The following is a 17928-nucleotide window of genomic DNA, read 5'->3' as shown; positions in this document are numbered from 1 at the left end:
CATGTTCTCCAGACTTGCTTGCCCCAATATCTCCAGCACTTTTTTTCTGGCTCTCCTAACTCACCTGCCTTAGTAGTATTCCCAGCACCTTCTGCAGGTTTTCAAGACTCACTTGTGCCAGTATCTCTAGCACTTTCTTCTGGTTTTCCAAACTCACCTACCCCAGCAGTATTTCCGGCACTTTCTGCAGGTTTTCCCAACTCACCTGCCCTAGTAGTATCCCCAGCACTTTCTGTAGGTTCTTCATCCCCTTGCGCCAATACCTCCAGCACTTTCTTTTGGTTCTCCAAACTATATACCCCAGCAGTATCCCCATCACCTTCTACAGGTTTTCCAGACTTGCTTGCCCCAGTATCTCCATCTCTTTCTGCTGGTTCTCTAAACTCACCTGCCTCAGTAGTATCCCCAGCACCTTCTGTAGGTTCTCCAGACTTGCTTGCCCCTGTATCTCCAGCACTCTATACATGTTCTCCAAACTCACCTGCTACAGTAGTATCCCCATCACCTTTTGCAGTTTCTCCTAACTTACTTGCCCCAGTATCTCCAACCATTTATGTTGGTTTTCCACACTTACCTGCCCCAGTAATATCCACAGCACCTTCTGAATGTTCTCCAGACTTGCTTGCCCTAGTATCTTCAGAACTTAATTCATGCTCTCCAAACTCACCTCCCCCAGTAGTATCCCCAGCACCTTCTATAGATTCTCCAGACTCACTTGCCCCAGTATCTCTAGCACTTTCTGCTGATTCTCCAAATTCACCTGCTCCAGTGGTATCCTCAGCACCTTCTGTAGGATGTCCAGACTTGCTTGCCCCTTTATCTCTAGCATTCGCTGCTTGTTCTCCAAACTCACCTGCCCCAGGGGTAGCCCCGGCACCTTCAGCAGGTTCTTCATACTCATTTGCCACAGTATCGCCATCACTTTCTTCTGGTTCTCCAAACTCACCTGCCCCATTAGTATCCTCAACAACTTCTGCAAGTTCTACAAAATCGCTTGCCCAGTATATCCAGCACATTATGCTGGTTTTCCAAACTCACGTGCCACAGTGGTATCCCCAGCACCGTCTGCAGGTTCTCCAGACTCGCTTGCCCAGTATCTCCTGCACTTTCTGCTGGTTCTCCAAACTCACCTCCCCCAGTAGTATCCCCAGCACCTTCTGGAGGTTCTCCATACTTTCTTACCACAGTATCCCCAGCAATTTTTCCTGGTTCTCCAAACTCACCTACCCCATTAGTATCCTCAGCACCTTCTGCTTGTTCTACACAGTCCCTTGCCCAGTATCTCCATCACTTTCTGCTGGTTCTCCACATTCACCTGCTCCAGTGATATTCCCAGCACCTTCTGCAGGATCTCCAGACTCGCTTGCTCCAGTATCTCTAGCCCTTTCTGCTTGTTCTTCAAACTCACATGCCTAGCAGTGTCCTCAGCCCCTTCTGCAGGTTCTCCAGACTCGCTTGCACAGTATATTTAGCACTTTCTTTTGATTTTACAAAATTGCCACACCCAGTAGTATTCCCACCACCTTCTGCAGGCTCTCCAGACTCGCTTACCCCAGTATCTCCAGCACTTTCTGCTGGTTCTGCAAACTCACCTGCCTCAGTAGTATTCCTAGCACCTTTTGCAGTTCTGCAGACTCACTTGCCCCAGTATCTCTAGCATTTTCTTCTGGTTCTCCAGACTTGCCAGACCCAGTAGTACTCCCACCATCTTCTCCAGGTTCTCCAGACTTGCCAGACCCAGTAGTACTCCTACCACCTTCTCCAGGTTCTCCAGACTTGTTTACCCCAGTATCTCCAGCACTATCTATTTGTTACCAAACTCACTTGCCCTATTAGTATCCCCAGCACCTTCTGCATGTTCATCAGACTTGTTTGCGCCCTCATCTCTAGCATTTTGATCTGGTTCTCCAAACTCACCAGCCCAGCAGTATCCCCAGAACCTTCTGCAGGTTCTCCAGACATGCTTGCCCCAGTATCTCCAGCACTTTCTGCTTTTCTGAAAACTCACCTGCCTCAGTAGTATCCCCAGCACCTTCTGCAGTTCTTCAGACTCACTTGCCCCAGTATCTCTAGCACTTTCTTCTGGTTCTCCAAACTTGCCAGACCCAGTAGTATTCCCACCACCTGCAGGTTCTCCAGACTCGCTTACCCCAGTATCTCCAGCACTATCTGTTGGTTACCAAACTCTCCTACCCTATTAGTATCCCCAACACCTTCTGCATGTTCATCAGACTTGTTTGCGCCCTCATCTCTAGCACTTTCATCTGGTTTTCCAAACTCACCAGCCCCAGCAGTATCCCCAGAACCTTATGCAGGTTCTTCAGACTTACTCGCGCCAGTATTTCTAGAACTTTTTTCTTGTTCTCCAAACTCACCAGCCCAGCAGCATCCCCAGCACCTTCTGCAGGTTCTCCAGACTTGCTTGCCCCAGTATCTCCAGCATTTTCTACTGATTCTTCAAACTCACCTGTCCTAGTAGTATCCCCAGCACCTTCTGCAGGTACTTCACACTCACTTGCACCAGTATCTCTAGCATTTTCTTCTGGTTCTCCAAACTCATTTACCCCAGAAGTATTCCCAGCACCTTCAGCATTTTGTCCAAATTTGCTTGCCCCAGTATCTCCAGCACTTTCTGTTGCTTCTCCAAACTCACCTACCATAGGAGTATCCCCAGAACCCTTTGCAGGTTCTTCAGACTCACTTGTGCCAGTGTCTGTAGCACTTTCTTCTGGTTCTCCTAACTCCCCTGCCTCAGTAGTATGCCCAGCACCTTCTTCAGGCTCTCCATACTTGCTTGCCCCAGTATATCCAGCACTTTCTGCTGGTTCTCCAAACTCACCTGCCCTAATTGTATCACCAGCACTTTTTGCAGGTTTTTCACTATCACTTGCACCGGTATATCTAACACTTTCCTCTGGATCTCCAAACTCACCTGCCCCAGAAGTATCCCCAGTACCTTCTGCATGTTCTTCAGACTCACTTGCATCAGTATCTCTAGCGCTTTCTTTTGTTTCTCCAAACTCACCTGAACTAGCAATATCCCCAGCACCTTCTGCAGTTTCTTCGGACTAACTGGCACCAGTATCTCTAGCACTTTCTTTTGGTTCTCCAAACAAGCCTGCCCCAGCAGTATCCCCAGCACTTTCAGTAGGTTTTCCTGATTTGCCTGCCACAGTTTCTCCAGCACTTTTTTTCTGGTTCTCCAAACTCACCTGCCCCAGTAATATCCCTAGCACTTTTGCAGGTTCTTCAGACTCGCTCTCTCCAGTAACTCCAGCACTTTCTTCTGGTTCTCTAAACTCGCCTACCCTAGTAGTATCACCAGCACCTTCAGCAGGTTCTGCAGACTCGCTTGCCCCATTATCTCCAGCACTATATGCTGGCGCTCCTAACTCTCATGATCCAGTAGTATCCCTAGCATCTTCAGTAGATTCTCCAGACTCGCTTACCCCAGTATCTCGAGCACTATCTGCTGGTTCACCAAACTCACCTGACCAAGTAGTATTCCCAGCACCTTCAGCCGGTTCTCCAGACTCACTTGCCCCAGTATCTCTTGCCATTTCTTCTGGTTCTCCAAACTCACCTACCATAGCAGTATCCCCAGCACCTTTTGCATAATTCCAGACTCGCTTGCCCCAGTATCTCCAGCACTTTTTTTCTAGCTCTCCAAACTCACCTGCCTTAGTAGTATTCCCAGCACCATCTGTAGGTTTTCCAGACTCGCTTGCGCCAGTATCTCTAGCACTTTCTTCTGGTTCTCCAAACTCACCTACCTCAGCAGTATCCCCAGCACCCTCTGCTCTTTGTCCAGTCTTTCTTGCCCCAGTATCTCCAGCACTTTCTGCGGGTTCCCTGAACTCACCTGCCCTAGTAGTATCCCCAGCACCTTCTGCTGGTTCTTCAGACTCACTTGCGCCAATATCTCTAGCACTCTCTTTTGGTTCTCCAAACTCACCTACCCTAGCAGTATCCCTAACACCTTCTGCAGGTTTTCCAGACTTGCTTGCCCCAGTATCTCCAGCACTTCCTGCTGGTTCTGCAAACTCACCTGCCTCAGTAGTATCCTCAGCACCTTCTGCAGTTTTGCAGACTCACTTGCCCCAGTATATCCAGCTCTTTCTGCCGGTTCTCTAAACTCACCTGCCTTAGTAGTGTCCCCCGCACCTTCTGTAGGTTCTCCAGACTTGCTTGCCCCAGTATCTCCAGCACTTTATACATGTTCTCCAAACTTACCTGCCACAGTAGTATCCCCAGCACCTTTTGCAGATTCTCCAAGCTCTCTTGCCCCAGTATCTTCAACAATTTCTGTTGGTTCTCCACACTCACCTGGCCCAGCAATATCTCCAGTACCCTCTGAATGTTTTACAGTATCTCTAGCACTCGCTCCTTGTTCTCCAAACTCACCTGCCCCAGCGGTACCTTTAGCACCTTAAGCAGGTTCTCCAGACTCATTTGCCACAGTATGTCCATCACTTTCTTCTGGTTTTCCAATCTCACCTGCCTCAATAGTATCCTTAGCACCTTCTGCAGGGTCTCAAGACTCATTTGCTCCAGTATCTCCAGCACTTTTTGCTATTTCTCCAAACTCACCAGCCCCTGAGGTATGTCCAGCACCTTCTGCAGGTTTTCAAGAATGGCCTGCCCCAGTATCTCCTGAACTCTCTGCTTCTTCTCCAAACTAACCTGCCCACCAGTATCCCCAGCAAACAATTATCCTTCACTCAAGAGGTTATCGACTGTACTGTAATAGTTCAGTGGCCACTTTCTTCTTGGTAAGGGTAGAAGAGACTCTTTAGTATTGGCAAGCAGTTCTTCTAGGAGAAATACACTCCAAAAGTAAACCATTTTTTTCTAGTCTTCGGTAGCATCATAGCCTCTGTACCATGGTCTTTCACTGTCTTGGGTTAGAGTTCTCCTGCTTGAGCGAACACTCGGGCACACTATTCTATCTTACTTCTCTTCCCTTTTTTTTAAGTGTTTATAGCTCATTTAGGAAATATTTATTTGAATGTTACTGTCAATATATTAGTTTTTCTCTTGTTTCCTTTCTTCACTGGGCTATTTTCCCTGTTGGAGCCCCTGTGCTTATATCCTCCTGGTTTTCCAACTAGGGTTGTAGCTTAGCAATTAATAATAATAATAATATCCCAGCACCTTCAGCAGGTTCTTGAGACTCGTTTGCCTCGGTATCTCCAGCACTATCTGCTGGTTCTTCAAACTCGCCTGCCCTAGCAGTATCCACAGCACCTTCAATGGATTCTCCAGACTCGCTTGCCCCAGTATCTCCAGCACTATCTGCTGGTTCTTCAAACTCGCCTGCCCTAGCAGTATCCACAGCACCTTCAATGGATTCTCCAGTCTCGCTTGCCCCAGTATCTCCAGCACTATCTGCTGGTTCTTCAAACTCGCCTGCCCTAGCAGTATCCACAGCACCTTCAATGGATTCTCCAGACTCGCTTGCCTCGGTATCTCCAGCACTATCTGCTGGCTCTCCAAACTCGCCTGCCTTAGTAGTATCCCCAGCACCTTCAGGAGGTCCTGCAGACTCGCGTGCCCCAGTATTTCCATCACTATCTGCTGGTTCACCAAACTCACAGGACCCAGTAGTATCCCCAGTACCTCCAGCAGGTTCACCAGACTCATTTTCCCTGTATCTACAGCACTATCTGCTTGTTTACCAAACTCACCTGACCCAGTAGTATCCCCAGCCCCTTCTGTAGTTTTTCCAGATTCGCTTGCCCCAGTATCTCCAGCATTTTCGACTAGTTCTCCAAACTTACTTGCCCCAGTAGTATTTCCAGCACCGTCAATAGCTTCACCAGACTTACCTGTCCAGTATCTCCAAAACTTTCTGCTGGTTCTCCAAATTCGCCTGCCCCAGTAGTATCTCCAGCACTTTTCGCAGGTTCTCCAGACTTGCTTGCCCGCCCCAGTATCTCCAGCACCTTGTGTATGTTCTCCGAGCTCACCTGCCTCAGTAGTATCTCCAGCATCTTTAACAGCTTCACCAGATTGACCTGTCCAGTATCTCTAACACCTCAAAATTCTCCAGACTTGTGTACCCCAGTATGCCAAATATATTCATCGGGTTTTCTACCCTCGTATCTCAAGCATCTTTTGCAGGTTCCTCTTTGTTCTAGGTTCCAGGTTCCTCGTTGCTGTTTCCACAGCACTTTGATTGTTAGCACAGTACTAGGTGTCCAGGTGCAAAGCGCTGCAATCTGCAATCTGCAGAAAGTTCATTATCATTAGTTACCTTCTACACAGACAGTGCAGCTTTCATACTTTTATTTCTAACTTCCATAGCCTGTCTAATATATCGGGCGACTTTTTTTGGATGGCGATTTTAATATCCTTAATTCTATGCTACTGCTTCTAAATTTTCTTAATTCTTCACAGGTAAGCATATGTTCTGTTGTATCATCTGTTTCTCTGCACAACTCACTGAGCCTATTTTTTTTTTCATTTCTATTTATATAATTTTCTTTCAAGTCTCATATTCAACCTTGTCTTCATTACTATCACAGCTTCCTTGGTGTTAATTTGACCTGAGTAATCTCTTCTGTCATTACCATTTACATACCTCAACGTGGTTATTTCTGTTTTCTTTACTTCTATTTATCTTTGAATTTCCTTTACGATTTTACATTTTGTTTCTTTCTCAATTTCTTGTTTTTTATGCTTTCTTAATTCAATTTCAATTCTCAACTGGCCATATTCCTGTTTCTTCTATTAACTTCAATAAGATGTAGTTGCAACTTGTTTAAACATTCTTTTTATAATCTTGTACTGTGTGCCCTCTAACTCTCTCATTTCCTTTTCCTTTATTTCACCCCATGTCTCAATATTTGCAAATATTGTAGGTACCCCTACTGTTTGATATATCTTTATTGTCACCAGATTGCCAAATCTCCTACTCTCTTACTGTCTCCATATTTCCTAACTTCTTGCACCATCGTTAACCTTTCTAACTTCTTCTTTTTTGTGTGTCTTATTACTAACACCACTGACTTCTGTGAATTGGTGCTAAAGGTAATTTTCTTTAGTTCTTCCAAATTTTTGCCAGTTGATTATGGCTTTTTCTACTTTGTATGTGTTATAGATAGGGAATATTTTATCATCAAGTACATATATCAGGGTAACGTTACCATCTTCTCACTCATAGTATTACCTTTGTCTGTAACAATTGAACATAATTTTGGAGCCAAATTGTTCCCTGTTTGACACTTCTTTCTATCATAATTTCCTCCTTATATCAGACAGGACTCTTAATTATTTCGTTACCTTTCTCATTTAATTTATATATTATCTTGGCATCATCTTTGTCTACTTTCTTACACAATTCTACAGGGTTTCAGGCATAGTTTATCAAAATATTTTACTGCACTCCCAAACTATATATATATATATATATATATATATATATATATATATATATATATATATATATATATATATACATATATATATATATATATATATATATATATATATATATATATATATATATATATATATATGGTTTTTCTCCAGAACACGAAATTGAAATTAAAAGAAGGATAAGCATGGTATGGAGAACATTTGGTAGACAAAATTAGTTTATAAAGATTAAAATACCACTCTTTAAAACTAAAAGTATTAAATGAGATGGTTCTATCAGTATTAACTTGGAGCCTTGCCATACCTCTAGAGCATTAGATACAACTCAAAGAACTATGGAAAGAATGATGACGGAAATGACGCTAAGAGACAGAAAAATAGCGACGTGGATACGAGAGCAAACCAAACTTGAGGATATTCTAACAACTTGTAAGAAAAAGAAATGGACAAGATCAGGGCATATAATGAGAATGACAGACAACAGATGGACATTAAGAATAACAGAATGGTCCCCTAGTGATAGCAAAAGAAGCATGGGAAGGAAGAGAAGACGCTGGATTTACGAGCTAAGAAAGTTTGCGGTTATGGACTGGCACAAAAAGATCATAAACAGACGCAAGTGGAAGGACTTGTCCAAGACGTTTGTTCTACGCTGAGACGATTTCTGACCCACTGTATAGCGTACTCGTGTCAAAATAATTCAACAAATTTAAGGAAAACAGAACACATTACTTATACACGATCCATCTACACTGATAAAGCGAAGCCGCTTTATGACAGATGTCCTTCATTTTTTACTAATCTCACAGGATTAACCAAAGGTGGCTACGATTAACCAGAAGTTAAATCCAATCTCTCTCTCTCTCTCTCTCTCTCTCTCTCTCTCTCTCTCTCTCTCTCTCTCTCTCTCTCTCTCTCTCTCTCTCTCTCCTGTTAGTCTTGTCGAACATATATATTTCATAAGGTAAGGTTTCCATTTCTATAATGATAATTGGAACTAACAACATTTTTTTTCGAAATTATAATCCCCGGTTATTTGGCAATTTTATCCTATTGTCATAATAAGACTGGCAGATGGTGAGTTTAAAATCTTGGAGGTCACAAGGATAAATTTATCAGGCAAAGATCAGAGAGCACTGTTTAATCCCCAGAATGGTTGATCTTGAAGTATAAAATGGAGTGTTTAAGACTGCATAAGCTATCAAACTTAAACGACTGGCAATCTAACCAACTCGGGGAAACAGTAGCCTACGCAGTATGTACAAGTATTTGACAATGAAGATGAACAGTGGCCCTTTTAATGCTGTAATCGTAGCCTGTATCCGCAAGTCTGAAGCCTCTAATGTTACTGAATTAATATTTCATCGAATAGTCACGCAAAAACAATGTGGAAAACCTCAATTTCAATAAAGAACAAAGCATCACCCTCGTACTGTGACTGCTCTAGATGACTTAAATATGTTAAAAGAACAGTGTTAAACTTTTATGCACGAGAGGAAATCCCCACCTTTGAAAAAATACTTGTGGAAGGTGGAGAAAACATTGCATTCAATGGATGCAATAAATCTTTAAGGAAAATCTACATGATATATATATATATATATATATATATATATATATATATATATATATATATATATATATATATATGTATATATATATATATATATATATATATATATATATATATATATATATATATATATATATATATATACGGAGAGAGAGAGAGAGAGAGAGAGAGAGAGAGAGAGAGAGAGAGAGAGAGAGAGAGAGAGAGAGAGAGAATGAAGATTAAATTGGCTTTTCCTTTAAGAAATCATAATCTTATAAACCGAAAGACCATTGATTGACGGATGTGACCCGAAGACCTCAAGCACGGAAAGTGAAAGATAAGTACCTGAAAAGGGCAGAACATTTAAAAAGATTTAAAAGGTCTTTTTTTTAATAACTCTTCCAAGTTCATGATAAGAATTCTTTATGCTTAGATGTCAGTTTTCGAGATTATATATATATATATATATATATATATATATATATATATATATATATATGTATATATATGTGTGTGTGTGTGCGCGTGTGTATGTATGTATGTATGTATGTATAAAACATGTTGATGTTATTTAGGTAATCTTGAGCCAGCAAGTACAGTTGTAAAGAAAGGGTGAGGGAAAAAAGAATACTTGTCCCTGTATTACTGTTAATCTCTTAATCTGGCTTTATTGTTGTTTTCAAAGGTTTTCGACTTGTCTCTAAAGAGAACTTCCTTCAAGGAAAAATGAACTAAGTGTTTACGCTCAGACACGATAACTTCTGCCAAAGAGCTCTTTTCAACGGCCAACACCGAATGGTTTGACTATAGTAATGGCTGATGATAACCTATAGTGTGTGTGTGTGTGTGTTAAGGTTCCTAACACCACTCAGTGTCATAAGGTGATCTGCTGCTGATCTACCCTCTATCCCTCCACACTGAAATCTGCTAATCTTGTCTTTAATTTCATCCTTCATTTTCAATAATCTTAGTTTCTGAAACATCTTACTAACATTGTTCGTAATAAATAGTCTTCTATTGTCTATATCTAATCTGCTACCTTTAGACTTTCCCACTGATAATATTTCTAGTTCATCCCAGTCATCGGGTATATCTATTCTCCCTTCTATTTCATTTATAATTTCTCTCACGCTATTCTTAATCTCTTGACCCGTGTTTTTCATTTTATTATTCATTTCTTCTTTGTCTCCTGTTTTGTTATTTTTCAGGGATAGTATAATAGCATCTACTTCTTGTTGAGTTGTCTTCATTCCTTTATCTTTTTTCTAATTTCATTTCTTCCATCACCCAACAATCATTCAGATGCATTAGATTTGCCAGCTTGTCTCTCCACTAAAGTATTACACTATTCCAACTTTAATAGTTCTGCATAATAAAGTTCAAATTATCTTTTTATATCCTCAACGTTTTCTATCGTTACACATATATTTCTGATGGCAGTTATAGTACACGTCTTATGTATAGCAATTTTTTTTTTTTTTTTTTTTTTTTTTTTTTGAAATCTCAGAATGCTGCTTCATTGACTCCACCTTTCCTGTTCACTTCATCCCCTCCTTGCATTATTTTCTTTGCATTTCCTTTTATTATGTGCTTGTCTACCAGCTTTTCTTGTACTTCATGGAGTTGTGTTCTATAAATTACTTTCCTTCAATCTGATCTTTATTTTCCTTTTAGTCTTCATTAATGGTCTTAGTTTTTAACATTTTTGCGACATTCTTACTGCATTTCTCCTTTATCATATAAAAAAAAATTTTGTCATATTTTATATTTTTCTTTTATTGTCCCCTACCTTCAATGATTTTCAATAGTCCTGCAGCTTCAGTCTCATTTTCAAATCTTTGCAAATCCAGAATTCTTCTCTTCTGATTACTCTGCTTATTTAATGGTCACCAGTTCATTTCAATTATCATGGCATTGTAAACTTGTATGTTACTCTGTAGGGTATTACTATTTTCTCTTCATCTGTGTGGAGTCTTAGCTCCTCCCTCATCCTCTTTTATAACTATTCCATAGTCTATTATTGTTAGTTTTCCATTTCCACTTCTTGCCCATTTCCCTGTATATTTTTCATGAGTATTGATAATACTTAAATTCACATTTTCTACCAGTTGGACAAACCACTCCCACCTACCGAAACTTTTGTCTTATTTCCCGCTATTTCTACTCATACTTTACCATTAAAATCTCCCACTATTAGCAATTTTCCTTCACCCTTATCTGCCTTCTAGACTTCTTATTTCATTACTTTATACATTTCTCCCTTTATTTTCTTGGTCATCTTATCTTCTTGTGGAGCAGAGGCTACACTACGCCTAATCTAATCTTGACGCGACCATTGTCCATTTTTATCCAGAGTGCATCTTTGATCTTATTCTCTCTATTCACTTCAACTGTTACATTTCCAAGTTCTTCTTTAAATTCTGTCAGTAATCCCCCTCCTCCCGTGCTTCTGTTATTCTCGTAAATCTTTTATCCTTCGTTTTTATTTTTTTCTTTCCCTAAATTCGTTTCAGTTAGACAAATTATTGTGGACTTGGTTGTGTTCACTATCTCCTTTATAGGATTCTTTTTAAATTTAATCCCCCTCGCATTTACATTATGAAATATGCCATCTTTATACATATCCTGTTTTTTTTTCATATTGGGTCTTACATTCTTTCTTTTTTTTCGTTTATTTAAATCCTTTCGTTGGTGTTGTTCGTACGTAGTATCACATTGCATTTACCATTGATTGCTCATGCATTATATGTCCCGGCACTCACCTCTGTGCCATACTCATTTCTTGATTTAACATTAATCCCATTTGCGCATCGTTGTGTCCATGTTATCTGATTTTTTATCCTGAGTTTGGCAATGTCTCGTCTACCTTCTGCTTCCTGGTTCATAACATCCCATTTAGCATCGTTGTGTCCATGTTATCTGACTTTTATCCCTGAGTTTGGACAATATCTTGCCTACTTCTGCTTCCTGGTTCGTAACTGCTCACTCCGCAAAATAAGTTTGCGGGTACTCTATCACATAATACAGAGTGGTCCAACCTAGGTCAGCGGGCCAAATGTGGCCCGCCAGGTGATTTTTTTTGTGGCCCTCCAATACTGACCTAATTATGCAGTATGATTTAATGTGCCGAAACCTTACTGGACCTAAAATGGTCCCTTTAGAATGCTTAAAAAAATATAGATAATGAAATGAAATTAAAATTATACATTTCAGCTCTCTCTCTCTCTCTCTCTCTCTCTCTCTCTCTCTCTCTCTCTCTCTCTCTCTCTCTCTCTCTCTCTCTCTCTCTCTGTCCATAACTTTCAATGCTAATATTTAGTTTACTTTTGACGGTAGAGAGAATGAAAGTAATAACAGTAACAAATATAAATGTAAGGAGATTTAATGACAACCCTGTCAATAGACCCATGATGGAGCCCCTGAAGTTTCGAATAGTTTTTAGCTTGCCTCTGTTTTGCAGTTAAGTACTATTGTTCGCAACGTCTTTTCATAATGTGTCAAAGTAAGAAAATAAAGCGCTCTGAAGTGAACGGAGCATATGATATGAAGTGGGAAGAAGAATGTTGTGTGGCAGGAAATTCTTTTTGTTGTTAAGAAGTATATCTTTTAAAGGCATTGTGAGGCATTGCACAAGGAAATGTGTGCTCAATTTGTGGGAATGTCACGAAGTGATATATTGAATATCTTGAAGGACAAACTTCTACAGCAACAGTATGGTCTACATAACTCTTAAAACCCACAAAAAGTTAGACTTACTGCTTCATATGAAGTTGCTCTGGTGCTTGTAAAGAAAAAAAATCCTCTAGAGATGGAGAATTAATAGAGCAGTATGCAGTAAAATATCACAATAGTTTGCAGAAGAAAAAGTACCTGGTAACAAAGAAATTGGAAAGTGTGTCCTTATCTCGCCAAATAGTCGCAAGAGGAGGGACTAAAGCTAATCGACCTGTTCTCATGAAACTTGAAAATGTAATGAAACATTGCAAGTACTTTTCACTTGATTTAGATGGTAGCACTGATGTGACACAAGCCAGTTACTCATATTGGCCGTCACCACTGACGAATATTTTGTGGTACACGAACTTGTCAAGATGCAGTCATTGAATGATTATTTTAAGAGGTTGTGATATATAAGTTTCCCTCAAATCCGTGGTCAATGAATACGGAAGGATTAAAAGTAGTGTTCCTGCATTGTTACGGATAGAGCAAAAGTTATGGCAGACAGTAATATGGGGTTAGTTGGTCTTTTAAAGAAATATTGAGTGCATTGCATCACACTGCACTGCATTATTCCCCAATAGGGCTCATGAAGCAGAATGTTGGAGATGAGTGATGTCATGACATGTGATAGAAATATTGTTAATTTAATCAGAAGCAGAAATAGTTCCTTAGGCAGAGAAGATTTATATCATTCCTGGAAAAAACTAAACAGATTACAGTGACCTGCTACTATATTTATGTGTTGGCGGGCTGAGTGCTGAAAAATACTCCGTTTCATGTCTTTAAAGGGAAGATATTCTACCATTTCTACAAAATCAGCATATTAGTAATTCAGAATATCGCCAAATTCAGCTACACAATAAAGACATTCTTTCGCCCCCAAACCATTCTTACAGAAGTAACTGGCCACCTGAACGTACTAAACATGGACGTACAAGGATAATTACAGAATTTTTCCTAGCTAGTAGGACATTTTAATTCTCTTCGTAGAAAGCTACAACTTTTCCGTGAGTTATTCAAGACACTTATCTGCTTGTCATGAATTATACAAAGATAATGGAACAGACTTCTCGTCTTTTTTGGAAAACTTGAAGGAAAATATTGTGAGTTTAAAACAAGATTTAGATACTTTGAGAAACTGAGGTCCAGACACCTTGTGTTCAACAATCCCATGGTAGCCTGTGTACTCCATCTTTTTTACCTGGTCATTTGATAATGTATAATGTCTATGATTAAAACCTATAACTGAATTGAAATAAATCAAGTGTTTATATATATATATATATATATATATATATATATATATATATATATATATATATATATTGTGAGTGTGCGCGTGTGTGTATGTATGTGTATGTGTGTATGTATGTGTAAGTTTGTAGGTTTACTTTGATTTTACAGTGTTTTGAAGTTAAACAAGAATAGAACTATGCACGGTTCTATTTTGTTCTTTACTTATGATTAGAAACTATTACTAAAAACTAGTATCTGAGTTGTTTATATCGTTTTTATCTTTTTGTATATTATGTGTACATTAATTGGTATTTGAAGTTCAATTTGAACAGAACTATATAAGATTCTAATATCTAATCTTTAACTTATTTTTATTTATTTATTTATTTATTTTTTTTTTGGTCGTTTCGGAACAAAAATATTCATATACAAGTAAGTATAGGGGAAAATTTTATGAAACGGTGTGTAAACTCTGCAAGTGCATCTACATACTTGGTAAAATATCACTTGGATATAATGAAATTGATCCTCTCCCCTTCGGGGAAGGTGCTCCTCTTCAGTTACTGCACCATGAATTATAATTTTAGTTTAAATTTTCGTTTGTGGCCCGTGACATAAAGCATTTCGTGAGATGTGGCCCTTACCCTGGAAAAGGTTGGACCACCCTGATCTAAGTATTCTAACACTTTTGGCAAACTGTCTAAATAGGTAAGCCATGCCGAAGGTAATCATCTGTTCTCAAAATTGCAGCTTGATTTTACATCAGTCTTGGAGTATGTGATGTCCCTCTTACAATTAACAATTCTGTAAAGATATTCTTTGATTGTCATCAGGAACCTCCCATGATTCGCCTTGACTGTGTTAATCATAAGACCCTTATTTTCAAATTTAAACAGATGGGACGAGGTGGGTCTTTTCTTAACATCATTACTGGATTTTCAAGTAATAGATTACAGAGTCGTGTTTGATGAGCATTATAGTAACTATAGGAATGTTATACCTGGTGGCTGGTTTTCCTCAGGGCAGTGTTTTTATTATTATTATTATTATTATTATTATTATTTCTATTACTATTATTATTATTATTATTATTATCATTATTATTATTATTATTATTGTTATTGTTATTGTTATTGTTATTATTATTATTATTATTATTATTATTGTTATTATTATTATTATTAACTAAGCTACAACCCTAGTTGGAAAAGCAAGATGCTATAAGCCCAAGGCCTCCAACAGGGAAAAATAGCCCAGTAAGGAAAGGAAATAATGAAATAAATAAACGATATAAGAAGTATTGAACCATTAGAATAAGATATTCTGAAAACATTAACAACATTAAAACATATTTCATACATAAACTATAAAGACTCATGTCAACCTGTTCAACATAAAAACATTTGCTGCAAGTTTGAATTTTTTATTCAACTACTCGAATAGGAAGATCATTCCACAACTTGGTCACAGCTGGAATAAAACTTCTAGAGTACTGTGTAGTATTGAACCTCATGATGGAGAAGGCCTGACTATTAGAATTAACTGCATACCTAGTATTACAAACAGGATGGAAATGTCCGGGAAGATCTAAATGTAGAGGATGGTCTGAATTATATAAAAAAAAAAATCTCATGCAATATGCATTGTGAACTAATTGAATGACGGTGCCAGAGATTAATATCTATGTCAGGAATAAGAAATTTAATACCCCGTAAGTTCCTGTCCAACAAATTAAGATGAGAATCAGCAGCTGAAGACCAAACAGGAGAACAATACTCGAAACAAGGTAAAATGAAAGAATTAAAATACTTCCTCAGAAAAGTTTGATCACCGAAATTCTTATAAGACTTTCTCAGTAAGCCAATTTTGTGTGCAATTGAAGAAGACACAGACCTAATGTGTTTCTCAAAAGTAAATTTGCTGTCGAGAATCACACCTAAAATTTTTAAAGTCATACAAAGTTAAGGAAAAATTATCAATGCTGAGATCCGGATGGTGAGGAGCCACGGTCCTCAACCTACTTACAATCATACTCTGAGTTTTGTTAGGATTCAACTTCCTACCTCACTAATTTTAGCTAGATAGCTATTAATGGATTCAGCAACCCCAGATCTACATTCAGGAGATGAAATTGATGCAAAGAGAGGAGCATCATCTGCATATGCAACAAGCTTTTTTTTCTAGGCCAAACCACATGCCAGGTGAATATAATTTTAAAAAAAGTAATGGGCCAAGAACGCTATCCTGAGAAACACCAGATATCACGTTCATATATTCAATATGGTGCCCATCAACAACAACTCTTTGCGATCTATTACTTGAAAAATTCAATAATGATGCTAAGAAACGACTCACCCACTCTTAACTATTTGTGTTTGAAAACGCTGGGCCTCATGATTAACACTGTCAAAGGCAGCACTAAAATCAAGGCCAATCATACGAACTTCCTGATCACAATCAAGGGATTTCTGTACAATATTGGAGATCGTAAGAAGGGCCTCACATGTTCCAAGGCCTTTACGAAAACCAAATTACAAACTAGGGACCAGACGATTACCTTCAGCAAACCTATTCGGACGTTTTGCCAAAAGATGTCCAAAACTTTAGATAATACGGGAGTTATGGAAATTTGGTGGTAATCAGTTGGACTTTAGATACCACACACATATTTACAAAATGGAGTTACATTACCAATTCTCCAATAAGTTCTAAAAGCTCCTCTTCTTACTAACTTGCGCAAAGTAACAAATAACTTTGGAGCTAAGAAATCTGCAGCCATAAAAAGCAAAGGAAAAATACCATTTAGGTCTACATCTCCATAAGCATTAATTTTCATATAACAGGTCTGGAAAACAAACTTGTTGTATATACAGACGACGCTACTGTGCATCAAATTGCATCTCTTGAATATAGACTTATGTTGCTGAATCCTTTCATGATATCTAGCAAATTACGGGGGTCATGAGTTGAACTCTAAAAATACTCAAGTAGGTCAGGGACAACAAGACTCAACTACATCCAGGTCTTTGCATTGACGATGTTTCTTCGAATATATGTAATTCGTTGAAATATATAGGTGTGATTCCCTAGTTGCAAATTTACTTCTGAGAAACACGCCAGTCCTGTTTCTTCTTCAATTACATATAAAAATGGCATATTGAGAAAGTCTTTTAAGATCTTCAGTGATCAGTCTATCCTGAGGATTTTTTTAATTCTTTCATCCTATCATATTTTGAGTATTGTTTTCCTGTTTTGTCTTTAACTGCTGACTCTTATCTTAATTTGCTGAACAAGAGTTTACCGTCTATTTAATTCCGTATTCCTTATCTGGACATTATTAGCTGTCACCATTGTTCAGTTAGTTCTTGTGCATGTAGATTTTTACTAATTCTGACGATCCTTTGTATCCATAACTTCCCAGATTGTACCATCTAGCTGCACATAGTACTAGGTATGTTGATAGTCCTAACAGTCTTGGCTGTACCATAAAGTTCAATACCACACAGTATTCTAGACGTTTTATTCCAGATGTGACCAGGTTGTGGAATGATCTTCCAAATCTGGCCGTTGAATCGGTGGAACTTCAGAAATTCAAAATTGGTGTGAATACTTTTTGTTGAATCTGCTGACATAAGCATGTTTTTAAACACACACACACACACACACACACATATATATATATATATATATATACAATATCAACAAATGCAGTCGTTTCTAGTCACTACAGAACAAATCTAAAGGTCTCTCTCTCTCTCTCTCCCTCTCTCTCTCTCTCTCTCTCTCTCTCTCTCTTTCTCTCTCTCTCTCTCTCTCTCTCTCTCTCTCTCTCTCTATATATATATATATATATATATAACAGGGTTACCCGACGTTGCCCGGGAATATTTAACCTTGGATTTTAAATGTGGGCATAAATCCCCCCCCCCCCCCTTCACAAACTTTGCTCCAAATGAAGTTTTCTAGAAATCAATATTGTATAGTAGTATGTTTTCAAGAAAATGTTTTGAATGGTGAGATGTTCCATTAAAAAGTTT

The 17928-nt window shown here is 38.8% G+C and overlaps 2 protein-coding genes across 2 annotated transcripts in view; both read right to left on the bottom strand.

The window, feature by feature from the left end:
* Window positions 1–101: 101 nt before the first annotated feature.
* Window positions 102–1016, bottom strand: LOC137620625 (protein SPT2 homolog). Its single transcript, XM_068350924.1, has 2 exons — window positions 575–1016; window positions 102–442 (listed from the first exon to the last, which is right to left on the bottom strand). The coding sequence occupies exons 1-2, from the start codon at window positions 1014–1016 to the stop codon at window positions 102–104; spliced, it is 783 nt and encodes a 260-aa protein (XP_068207025.1).
* A 243-nt stretch (window positions 1017–1259) lies between these two features.
* The window catches only part of LOC137620616 (ribosome-binding protein 1-like), a 22390-nt gene continuing 5721 nt past the window's right edge, over window positions 1260–17928 (bottom strand). Inside the window, exons 2-11 of the mRNA XM_068350913.1 lie at window positions 9837–10124; window positions 5688–5828; window positions 5155–5574; window positions 4234–4404; window positions 3491–4075; window positions 3213–3394; window positions 2399–3068; window positions 2056–2169; window positions 1640–1804; window positions 1260–1396 (exon numbers count right to left, since the gene is read on the bottom strand). Of these exons, the coding sequence (XP_068207014.1) occupies window positions 1260–1396; window positions 1640–1804; window positions 2056–2169; window positions 2399–3068; window positions 3213–3394; window positions 3491–4075; window positions 4234–4404; window positions 5155–5574; window positions 5688–5828; window positions 9837–10124 (2873 nt within the window). The remainder of the gene's footprint in view (window positions 1397–1639; window positions 1805–2055; window positions 2170–2398; window positions 3069–3212; window positions 3395–3490; window positions 4076–4233; window positions 4405–5154; window positions 5575–5687; window positions 5829–9836; window positions 10125–17928) is intronic.

This window comes from Palaemon carinicauda, chromosome 2, assembly GCF_036898095.1.
Source record: "Palaemon carinicauda isolate YSFRI2023 chromosome 2, ASM3689809v2, whole genome shotgun sequence".
NCBI classification, from domain to species: Eukaryota; Metazoa; Arthropoda; class Malacostraca; order Decapoda; family Palaemonidae; genus Palaemon; species Palaemon carinicauda.
This window is presented reverse-complemented; position numbering and strand designations above follow the sequence as displayed.